This window comes from Mesoplodon bidens, assembly GCF_964165515.1.
Source record: "Mesoplodon bidens genome assembly, chromosome: 1".
Classification (NCBI taxonomy): domain Eukaryota; kingdom Metazoa; phylum Chordata; class Mammalia; order Artiodactyla; family Ziphiidae; genus Mesoplodon; species Mesoplodon bidens.
The window spans coordinates 202,966,353-202,978,871 of NC_138176.1; the positions used below are offsets into that span (position 1 = coordinate 202,966,353).

At 40.2% G+C, this 12,519-nt stretch overlaps 1 protein-coding gene across 1 annotated transcript; it reads left to right on the plus strand.

Annotated features, from left to right (window-relative positions):
- Nucleotides 1-622: 622 nt before the first annotated feature.
- MEPE (matrix extracellular phosphoglycoprotein) lies at nt 623-11,189 on the plus strand (the record flags this gene model as incomplete). The annotated part of the gene is made up of 4 exons (XM_081242230.1): nt 623-809; nt 3,918-3,971; nt 4,924-5,016; nt 9,726-11,189. The coding sequence occupies exons 1-4, from the start codon at nt 756-758 to the stop codon at nt 11,187-11,189; spliced, it is 1,665 nt and encodes a 554-aa protein (XP_081098356.1). The 5' UTR covers nt 623-755.
- Between the last annotated feature and the right edge of the window lie 1,330 nt (nt 11,190-12,519).

Consider the following 12,519-nt stretch of genomic DNA (forward strand, 5'->3'; position numbering starts at 1 on the left):
GGTGGCTCTGTGTAAAGAACTAAGAATTTTTTCATCAGATACAAGTATAAGTATTATTCAGATCTTACAAATGAGCTAACCAAAGTTTAGAGAGTTTAAATGACTTGCCCAGGGTCCCTTGGCTATTAAATAACAGAGCCAAGAACTCAAACCCATATCTAACTTTAAAACCCTATTTCTTAACAATTTCGCTTTACTTCCTTTCTGAGAGATAGAATTCTGGGTTGACCACTACTACCATCACACAGGTCCCTGAGGAAGTAGAATATATTTATAAAGGACTGAAAGAAAAGAATGGTCATTTAAAAACCCTTTTTTCTCTCTCTTGTTCAAATTACATCATTTCTATTGATCTACCTTAAAGTTTACTGACTCTTTGATTAATGTTATTCTGAATTATATAAATAATTCAATTAAATGGTCTCTCTCTAAAGGTAAAAGGGAAAAGTTTGAGCTGACAATAGAGCAAATAAATATGTCTGTGAACTCCATTTCTATCCAACTTCATTGTTTTCATAATATTGGACAATTTTCATTTTCACACTGGAATAATTAGACATATGAAAGCTCAGATTAAAGTTTCTACACTTGGATATAAATTATATGTAGTTTTTTTTTTTAAACGAGGAAATGGACTGCTAAGGGGAAGGAGGTTTGTATAGACTTTTCTGTTTTATTTATTGCTATGGCTGCAGTTCATAACTGGCAATGCTTTAGGGTAAAATATTATTGTCTTTTTACAGAGATTCTCAAAGATGCGAATCATCTGTTTGGGACTGCTCCTTTTCAGTCTGACCCTGGCAGCACCAGTAAGCATTTACAGATTCAGTTATGCATCATATAATGTCTTGCTCTCTTCTTCTATTTTTCTTTTAAGCGATGTCTTTTTAAATTAGTAGCGCTTACCTAGTTCAGTTACAATAAAGTACCACACAAAGAGGACGCATCCAACAATTGACACAAATGTCTGTCACCAGGGAAGCCCTCAACGAACATGTGAGAAGAATTACAAGATGGCTACATTTTGCCTTTGGAGAAACACCAGTAAAAATATTTTTGAGAAAACCAATAGCCAGCCACAGTGTTTCAATCAGCTAATGCTAGTGAGTAAATATACCCAAATTATAACCTGTCAAAAGAATTTCTCAATATTTTACCAAAAACTGAGAGAATTTGACTTGAATGCTCCATGACTAAGCAACTAGGCCTTATAACTACACGATAACATGAAGGGACCAGACCTTTTCTGTAGTTGTTGCAATACTCCAACACTGAGGTCCTGGTAGGGATTTAGTCTTCATCAGCGAGGCTAAAGATGGGAAGAAGTCCCCCTCAGCTTAACCCAAATCAAGCTCCAATTTCCTTTTGTGTCTTTTCTGGCCTCTGATTCACCCAGATGAGTGCTCAGGATGTGACTAAGCCTTCTTGTGAAAATGCTGAGTGCTACAGATATTTTCTGCAAAGGAGACACAGCGCTAATTAGATAGTGTCTGAAAAACTTCCTAACTTCTCGGAGGAGCCTATTCAGTTGGAAAAGCGTGGAAGCAAGTGGTCATTCTGTTCTCAGAAGAACTTACACATAGGTCCTGAGCAAGTGGGCAACCAACTGGGAAACGCACTGCTGAGCGCGAGCTGTGCCAGCCGGCGAGCAGAGCCAGAGCTGAGGAAAGCGTGTCCCCTCTCAGCACATGTGCCCCAGCGGTCCTCTGGGGGACGTATTGCTTAAAATAGACGTCTGCCAGGCCCAACGCACAAGACTGACTTTGCTCGATGGGGGCCACCGAGTCACCGGTTTAGGTATGAGGAGGATGGCGTGGGCCCCGCGGACCCAGCTCGTCCCACCAGCCGAGGACGAGCCTGTTTGGAGCGCCACCTTCCGAAGAAGAGCTGCAGTGACATCTCCGACCATCTTCCAGGAAATGTGCCGTGTCAACACCAACCCCAGTGACCACCGGTCAAGAGCGGATGCCAGTCTTCTTCACCCGAGGAAAACAATGCCGTCTCCATTTCAGGGCCACGTTCAAGGGCAGGAGGGCTGCCAAGTGGGTGTGTAGGGTGGTGGGCGGAGAAGGAGGGGGTCAGATTTCAAATGAAAGAGGGTCGGCAAGGACACTGAGACAGATTTGGAATGATGAAGGGCTAACTGTAATGTTTTCTTTCAGATATGGATTCTATCTGAGTAATTACCTACAGTACTTAATGACAGATGGGTGGTAGCAGAACTTAGTATGTACTAAGCCACTTACATAGGTTCTGGAATCATAATCAAAATTCAAACTCTAGGGGAGGAGAAGGTTTTCCTCCACCCTCTTTGGGTCCCTGGCTGGGTTTGAAAATTCAACTGAGAAAGACGGATTAACAGGCGAAGAGCACACAAATGTTATCAAAGTTTTACATGTACATGAAAGCCTTCACAAGAGAATGAGGACCCAAAGAAGTGACCAGAGCAGGAAGCTTTTCTACCTTTTAGACAACGAAAGAATACATTTGTGAAGAATTGACAAGATAAAGGGGCTAGGGGAAGTCCAACTAGGACTAGCGAGTCCTTCTCTTCCTTAACTAGGAAGATTAGGATTAGTTTGACAAGATTTGTTTGCAGACTCTTCTGTGCCACCTCTGGACTGATAAGAGTTTGTCTCTAGTGAAAGGAGAATTTATTTCCTGCCTTTAGGCAGAAAAGGGGAAGGTTTTTCCACATGTTCTACTTCTTAATTGCCTTCAGCTCAAAATAATTTTTATGTCAAAAAGACATATGTAAGGGTGACATTCTTGTTTCCTTAAAAAACAAAACTTCAAGTGCGAGAATATAAAAGATGATTGTTGGGCCATGCAATTCAGTTAATATTCACTGATATGCAATTAGACTAGAAAGACTTCGTTATGTTACCTTGTTGTAAGTTCATGATTTATTATCGTGAACTATATTAAACATACCATCAAGTATGTTTCTAATACATGTTGTGTGTGTGTTCTGTAAGAAAACAGCGAATACCCCAAACTGTCATTTCTTTCTTTTGCTTAATATCTACCCATCTCATTTTTTATATTTTCTCTTTCCTATACCCCCATTTCCAGAACTATTTTAACTGTTTTGATATTTCTGAGGAGTGATGCAATGCTCTAAATTTATATGCACAAGATCACACAAGAACCGACATCAGCAGAGGGTAATAAAGGGTAGAATTATAAAATATGCAGTTAGGGGAGAAAAATTATTGTGGAATTGAAAAGAGGTCATTTTCTTGGTTTTGATGTTAGGTAAAATTCTGGATTTTTAATAGTGGAAGTAATGGAAAGCTTAATGGTTTATAGTGTCATTCTGTATCTCACATTCTATAAAACACAACCTTTCAAAATATCATTATCCCTTTTCCTGATAGAAAAAACTGCCCAGGTAACTGGCAACAATGAAGTCCCATCCTCAGGTGTTTTCCTTCCCCTTAGGTGCAGGGCTATGGTTTCACTCTTGCTGGACCATCAGGATCATCTTACCTTAACTCGAATAGCAAGGACTGAATTTACACAATCAATGCACATACAATCCACATCACTCAACTCTGATTTGGGTTCACTGATATTAAACACTCCCAGTGTGCCAGGGAAAACTTTTTCAGCAGATACCAATGACAACCAAGCTTTTTCACCTGGAGTGCTACCCCTCCCAACTCAGCTGTTCTCGCGCACTTGAACGTGGTTCCGCAGTGGAGCCGGCACTATCTCCCTCTGGGGGAGGAAGGTCATCATCCTCCTTCAATACAGAAACAAATGTGATGTGTGTGCCCATCGTCTTTGAGTCAGAATGATTTTCCACATTGAATAATAGACCCCAGTGACAGAAAAAGAAAGGAAACATTCACTCTTTGAAGAAATGAAAGAAAGAAGTGTTTAGTGAAGTTTTATTTCTTGTTTCCTTTCAGACATTGCAACCACAGGCTGAGAAAATGAAGCAAGACTCTGGGGAAGAACAGAGGGTAAACAGAATTATTCTTCTCAAATACACCCCTTCCAACTCTGTAAAGAGAAAAGTCAATAAGAAGACATTTTTAACTGTCAAAATATTCTTGTGTACCTAGAATGGAAATGGAAAATTCTACAACATAATTTTGGCACTTTAATTCACACAATGTGTGATAGGAAAGAGAAGAGCCTTCTGAATGGGAATTCTTTCTCTTCAATGATTTCTTCCTTCAGAGGGATGAGTAAAAATTCTGGGATATTGTTATTAGCAAACAAGATTTTCCCACACATGTACATGAGAACAGAGAAATAAATGAGGGAGAAAACAAAGCGAAGTGAGTTAACAAGTCTTCATGGGGAAATTCTGTGTACATGGAGTTAGTTTTCCATATGCAACCAGAAAGTTAAATAAGTACCTTCAGCTTTTCGTGTCACCAAATTGCAACTTACTTCTGCCTACCACGGTTTCTTCTTGCAGTCTCAGAAAATTCTGTTCTAAAAACAATCTTCCGTTCTCTATCTCAGCTGAAAACTGCAAAGGCAAAAACCACAAGCTTAAGAGCCTGAATGTTGAGGCTGTGAGTTTTGCCAATTTGACATCAGCATGAATACTGTAAAATCTGCCTTTCTCCTCAACCCTCTGCCTCCTGCTACCTGAAAATATTTCCAAGTGCTCCATTTCCATTGAAATTTGGTAATAAAATTGATACACCCCGGGGGAGAGAACTGTTTGACAGTCATCCTCAGGGAAAACAGACTTAGAGATAGAAAAGAAAGGAACGTTTAAACTGCTCTCTTCAGGACTGGCTGGCACACGCCGTCCTGTGGCTATCAGATGTACTACCACTTGTTAGATGCAGAAACGACTTGACCCAAGTTAAAAATACGTTGTACTATCAAAAAGAGAGCTAGAAAACTTCTTTGTAAGAGATAAACCCACCTTAATATAATGTTGTGTTTTTGTAGATAATGTACAAGGGCCACCATGAGAAACATGGGTATTATGTTTTTAAGTATGTTTATACCTCATCTGGGAGGAAAAATCAAACTGATGTGAAGGTAAGCAGAATCCTAGTGATTTTACCATGAGCCAAACTCTGGAGAAACATTAGGAGAAAGGTAGGGAAGACAAAGTTGACTTTTGCCTTCTCTGGGGTTTCTGTCTATGGCTTGTGCCTTTATCTTTTTCCCACGGTCCCAGGCTCCTGGAGCATCTCTGCTATGGAACTCTGTGTCCCAGTGTCTTCCTGACACGGATGGGCTACCGCATGCCCTGGCCCAAACCCTGCCCTGCTTCAGGACCTGCCACAGCAGATGTGGTGCTGGTGGATACTGGACACCCATTGAGTTTTTCATGTTATTGCTTCTGAATAAAGTTTGATCCTTTGCAAGGAGGTTTTCTGGACATATTCTACCATATGCTCTAATGGGGCAGGGGGGAATGGATTAGAAAGAAATCATTTTGGCCTAAAAAGTGGCACATTTTAGTGTCCCTTAAATTCATTCCACAGATGATGCCATCAGTGTCAGGAAGCTTGGAAGAGAAAGAATAAGGGCATTGTCACTGGAATAAAACAATAATTCTTTTCACTCAGTCCTTTCTTGCAGATTCACTGGCCACAGAGCTAGAAACAGTTTAAAATGCCATCAGCAAAAGGACTATTTACTTTCTTCAAATCTGGCTTCATTCCCCATGAAAGTGGTAGTTTTCCTTCAGAATGTTATTCTGTTCTGCTCAATATTCTTTATACGCATCTCGAAGACTTAGCACCTCTAAGGCTAGCTGCCTTTTAAACTTATTGGTTGTAACAAATACATGCTGAGAGCTTCCTATTGTGCAAGATATTATGATAAAATGATGGAGAAGACTTAACTCTTTCTCTACAGGATTTTAGAGTTAGAAAAGAAACAAAAGGTGCTTACAAAAATTATTATAACCCGAGACAGAATGTGCAAAGTGCTATGTGAGTGGTACCCAAAAAATCATGCTTTAGGGCTTGGAGTAGAAAAGATTAGTTCCTAGTGTGATGTTCAGGGAAAGCTACATAATGGAAATAATTGAACTGGACCTTGGAGGATGAGTAGGATTTGAGCAAACATTTGTGTGGGAGAGACTGTTCTCCATGAAAAGAATAATATGAGCTAAGGCATGGAGACAGAAAAGCAGATCAGCCAACTGATGTGTTGACTGTACAACCATCATACCGTCAACAGTGCCACAGGAAGTCATTTAACATAAGCAGTGCAAAAACGACTGACCATCACACATCACGATTTAAAAGCTGTTTCATGTTTTACTTATAAAAACTCTTCAGTCTTTAAAGAAATGTACACAATTCATTAGTATACACGTTACTGTTTTAAAAGCAGTAAAAACACCAAATATAAAACAAAACTTCCCACTTCAGAACAGGGAGGGGAAAAATTAAGAAGGGATTATTATAATGCACCTGTTTAACTCAAAAGTGTGTATATATAGCAGTGAGCAAATGAACTTACTTGCGAAGGAAAATACAAATGTCTGTGTAAAAATTTCCCAGATGTAATGTCTTAAAATAGGTCAAATGTTTAAAATACTTTTTATTCAGAAACAATTCACTATAATGTTTTTTCTATTATACTTTTCCTCATGAGAAAACCTTATCTATTTTCAGAATATACCTGCCAATACAAAAGATTAGTGACTAATGATAACTCCCCCAAATAAGCCATTTCAAATTATATCTTAAAAATACTACACTTTGGAACTTTTGTATACTGCATATGAGCCAGCTTTGTAAGAACAGAGGGCACTTCTGTAAACCATTTTTATCTTGAGGTTCAAGTGTGAGCTGAGTCAACAATTCCCCACAGCTTCCAACATTAATACAATTTATGTATAAAAGCAGGCAGTCTCCCAAGTAGAACAGTACTCCTATTTGAGGATGGATCTGAACATAGTGACCTATTAAGAGCCATCTGCACATGTCAACATGGAGAAGAGAAAGCACCCAGTGAATATGGAGAAAACCTGGACTTTCCTGAAAGGGTTTTATATGAAAGAGGAAATAACCCTAAGGACTGCTGCATCAGGAAAAAAAGGGATACTAGTTACTAGCTGCAGGTTTAAAAAAACTTGAAAAAATTAGAATATCCATAAATGAAAAGATCTGACATGAAAAGTAACAAGCAATTAGCTCATAAAATGTTCAAGGATGTTCAAGCTGACCATAGGTCACAGAAACTGGAAAGGACATGGGCGGGGAGGCTGTGACACCCAACTCTGTCTCTAACTGGATGTTGCTTTTTGAGCTTAGGTTCTATATCCCATCAACATCAACACGTCTCATAGTAAAGTTCTCTTTTTCTCTTGTCTTCATTTTTACATGTCAACGTTCTAGTTATTAACCTTTCTTCTATTTGGGCACCAGTAGACGATTTTTCTTTGTGACATTTTTCTTTGGCATAATCCTAATCCAAGCGATTACATCTCCTTCCTGGACACGGCAGCATCCTCCTGGCTGTCCTTTCTTACCACAATTTCTCCTAACCCTCTGATTTTTATTTTGTTAATCTCTTGATCATGCACTTTCACTAGCTCTTCATCCCTTGCAAAATAAAACCAAATTCTTAGGCCTGGAGTCCCAGGTTCTACAAAGCTCTGACCCTCTGTCTGTGCAGACCCTGACTGAATACAAGATCTCTGTCACACCACCTCACGCCCACCCTCCATACCCCTGCACGACTGCTGCTTCTGCCATTCAATTAATCATCAGGTATTGTTTAGAACGTGTGGTGCCCAGCCCACCTTCTTACATGTCCCAGTTCCTCAAGAAATATCTCTTATTTTGATCTCACGTTACCCGCCAGTTCAGAGGTCTATGTAGCGGTGTTGTAAATTTCAGCTCACCCTACAAGTCTGAGGTGGAGGGAGAGTATGGTATTTATTCTGTCTATAATTGTTCTGTTGCTAAGATCTCCTACCCGTGGGCTAATGAAAGGGTAGGGAGTGTGCAGAAATTAATTTAAATTCAACCTGTTTAAACTTAAGTTTATCTAATCATGGAAATAGTTCTTTCAGGAAGCCCTTCAGTCCCTTTTGGATAAAAAGGCTCAGATCCTCCTTCTCCCCCTAAGATGGCATGCACGCATGTGAGGGAGTTGGGGGTGGCTTACACCATCCAGTATATACCATATACCATAGGTACACACACGGCTCAAGCCACAGTGGAGAGGAAGACATGGGATCCTCGGACATGGACGGGACAATGTTGCTCGACCCCTTGTGTACTGCTTGCCCTGCTGGTATCCTAAGATGAAGTCACTGGCTACAATAGCTTAGGACCAAACAGTACAGCCTTGGGGCAGTGGTGATTCAGGCTCTCCTGGCCCTCGTGGACAATGTAGACCCCTCTTTGTTCGCGTAGGACTCACTTTTGTTCCTGGTATATAGGCTCCATCTACTTTGCTCCCTCTAGAGCCACTTCACTCCCTCTGGAAAGCTCCTAACCATTCTCAGATGCTTCCATATCTAGCCTGTGCCACAGAGAAACAGTGAGCGGTGTGGGCAAAATCAATCTCAGCCCCTCTTTCTTCTTGACCACATTGTTCAAGCTTCTTGCACCTTGGCTGTACCTCGAGTTGGTAAGGTGCAGCCTATGAAGCAGCATTTTATAGACCATTCCCCCCCCAAAAAAGGACAAATTGAGATACAGGCATAAACACTCTACCCTTCTTCTCCACCTTCTCTTTTTCATCCCATTATTCTCTCAGGGACTTTTCTCATCCGGACCTCATTACTTAAACTTAGGATCCAGAAGAGTGGTTCTCAGAAGGTGGTCACAGACCAGCAGCATCAGCATTAGCTGGGAACTTGTCATAAATGCAGATTCCAGAGCCCCATCCCAAGCCCACTGAATCAGACACGCTGGCCGTTGGGTCCAACAGTCTTTGTTTTAGTAAGCCTTCCAAATAGTTATGAGAAATGCTAAATTTGAGAACTATTGACCCAGACTATCAAATCTGATTTATTACATGACTAAAGAGGGAAAAAAATAAAATTAATGAATCCTTTTTCAGACAAAAGTTAGGGTGGCCAACACCTGCTGCAAAATATTTTGTTTGGATGTCAGAACCTAGGTTCTTCTATCTGTATATTTTCTGTTGAGAAAAAAAGAGAAGAGGAAAAGATTTATACCTTTGAAAACTAGGGCAAAAGCAGAGAGAGAGAATGGGGGTGGGGGGGAGGGAGAGAGAGAGAGAGAGAGAGAATGAGAGCAAGAAAAATCATGTTTGAAAGATGAACTTCATTTCACTTGCAATGTGTCACTAGTCACAAGATGAGGACCAAACTCTGTCCTCTTTAAAGTCAGGCCCTCCTTTAAAATCAGGCCCTAATCTATATTTCCAAACTTATTTGGATTCTCTTCTTTATTATTCTCTTCAGGATTTCTCTACTCCAGCCTTATAGTTTTATTCACATTATCTTTCAAATGTTTCCTGTTTCCAAACATTTGAATATGCCACTTACTCTTAAGATAGTCTCACCATTTTCCTTACATGTAGTTGAATCTTACCCACTCTTCAAGCCTTGCTCATTCTTCTTTTTTCTGTGAAACCTGCTTTGGCCACTCCAGCATTATCTCTACCAACAAATCTCTATTGAGTTAAAAGACTCTTTTTATTAAGTATCTGGCGGGGGGTTTTAATTTATTATTATTGCCTAAGAATTATTAAATTTTAAAAATTTAACATAAAATAACCACTTTATGTTGAAAATTACACTTTAGCAGGAAGAAAAAAACAAAGACAATATTGCTCTTCCCCATTCTGGCAAGAGAAGAAATCAAGAGCCAGCGCCTAAAGAAAACATTGTCCAAGAAAAAGAGAAAGACTTGTCCCTCCCTGGAACCAATGAAAATAACAAAAGCACTCAATCTCAAAATCTTCTGGAAAATAGACAGGCAATGAATAAAGACTACAGGATTAGTAACAAAGAAAGTGCCCACAATGACCTGAAGATGTCCATTTATCCTGAATCGACTGGGAATCATGGGACTGAGGATGGAGACAATGCTATTAGCAAACTACATGACCAAGAAGAATGTGGCAAAGCTCTCATCAGAAATAACATGCACCACATAGTGGAGCCAGGGACTGAACACTTGAGGGAAGAAAACAAAGAGAACAAACCCTGGAATGTTTTAAGCAAAGTTTCAGCAGGTGCCAATTATGCTAAAGCCCCCTCAAAAATTAAGAAGAATCATCAAAGAGATTCCCAAGCCCAGAATATTCCAGTAAAAAGCAAAAGTACCCACCGTATCCAACACAACATGGACTATCTAAAACAGCTCCCCAAAGCCATAAAGGTCTCCAGTGATTTTGAAGGCAGTGGTTATGCAGATCTTCAAGGGCAGGAGGACAATCATATCTCTCCTTTCAGTGGAGATGGTCCACCTTTTAAGGACATTTCTGGTAAAGGAGATGCTATTCGTCCTGACCGAGAAGGTACAGATATTCAAACAGAGTTTCCCAGCCCAACTGAAGCTGAGACCACTAATCCTGATGCAAGAGGACCAGGTTATAATGAGATCCCAGAGAAAGAAGGGAATGGCGGAAATACCATTGGAACCAGGGATGAAACAGCCCCAAAGGCAAATGCTGCTGATGTCAGCCTCGTGGAGGGCAACAACAACATCATAGGTAGCACCAATTTTAAGAAACTCTCTGGAAAAGAAGGAAGCAGAGTGGATGGGGGCAGCCAAAATGCTTATCAAGGGAAAATAGAGTTTCATTACCCTCACGCACCCACAGAAGACAAAAGAAAAGATGGCAGTAGTGATGGAGCTGAAAGTGCTAATGAAATTCCGAAAAATGGCAAAGGTAGTAGTAGAAAAGATACTGAATATTCTAAAAGGAATCAAGTGACCTCAAATGAAAAACAAAGATTTCCGAGTAAGGGCAAAGGTCAGGGCCAGTTCATTCCTTCTCGTGGTCTTGATAATGAAATTAAAAATGAAATAGGTTCCCATAATGATCCCAATAATGAAGGGACCATAATAACACACAGCAGGAAAACTTATTCTGTGCCCCACAGACAAAATAATTCTATGCAGAACAAGGGTGTGTCACAAAGCAAAGGTTCCTGGGGTTACAGAAAGTCCCATTCCAATAGGAGGTTTCGCCCCCCTAAAAAGCATGACGGTAGTGAATCATCCGACAGTGGCAGTTCCAGTGAGAGCGATGGTGACTAGAAATTCCCAGCAGGATAAAGATTTGAATACTTGGTCAACTGTGACTTAACAGTATAAAGGGGAGCCACCTGATAGTAGATCAGATGGACAGAGTCAGGAATTGAATAAGCCAAGAAACCTGGCCTCCTGGGGAGAACTGTTGCTATTTTAATGGTCACAGTATGAAATCCTATTCAAAGTTATGATGCTTTATGAAATTCTAATCAAAGTTATGACGCTTTTTTAAGGAAAAAGAATTCATTAAGGATTCATGGAATAGGTAACATTTGAATAGATATCACTTAAAAATAGGTTGTGAGTGTCACAAAACCTTTCCTTTGTTGTGTGCTCTGTAGACATGAAAAACAATCTCTGTCATATGATAATCTGTAATTAAATGATCTATAAGGAAGTCTGTCGTCTGTGGTGCTTCATTTCAGACGCAACAAGATTAGTTTGGCCTCTGGCAAAGGCAGTGCTATGAAATTAATCCACTGGGTAAAGCTTGAGAGCCTCCCTACATCCCACTCTGCTCAAGCCAGTAGTTCCTTTTGCTTCTGCTCTAATAAAGATATCCTGCTTCATGTCCTCCTATGCTCTTTCCTCTGTTGCACGTTTATAACTTCTAGTAAAGCAAATTTTATTTCCTGAAGCAACTCTCCAGGTTATCACTTTTCTCAGTTCTACCTCCTTCTAGACAAAGATGTGAATGGGGTGGAGGGAGGGCAACAGGGAGAATTTGAGAAGGAGAAGCACAAGTGCAAAACCAAGACAAAAACTTACTTTGGCAGATATTACTCATCGGCTGATTCCAAATCATCTCAGCCCTATTTCTTTTTTCTGACTTTCAGCGTAGATGCTTTTCCAGCTAATAGCCTTGTGACACCATTCTGGAAATTAACCCTAGTCTCCTGGTCAGAGAGAGGAGTGGAGTTCTGGGAGGCTTTTTGTCTTCTTGGTAAGAGAGTGTATACAGTTAGTACCACCTGTCCTTTTTTTCTTACCCTATTCTTCTTTGCTTAACATCAACATGATGCCTGGAGGTGCAGCAGCCATTTTGTGACCATGAAGGAAGGGCGTGAGATAATAGGAAAAAAAAAAATATATATATATACATATATATATGTGTGTGTGTGTATATGTACACAGACACACACACACACACATATATGTATCTGTTCCCAGTTCCTGGCACAGAACTCCTAAAACCCTTGTAATTTCCTAAGTGATAAGAGCACTAGGAGTACCTTTTGTTCTAATATTTGGCCTTTGACCTCAGTTCCTGACACAGAGTTCCTAAATCCTTTTGGATCTCCTGGGTGATAGCAGTGTCTTTTGTTCTAATGAGGTG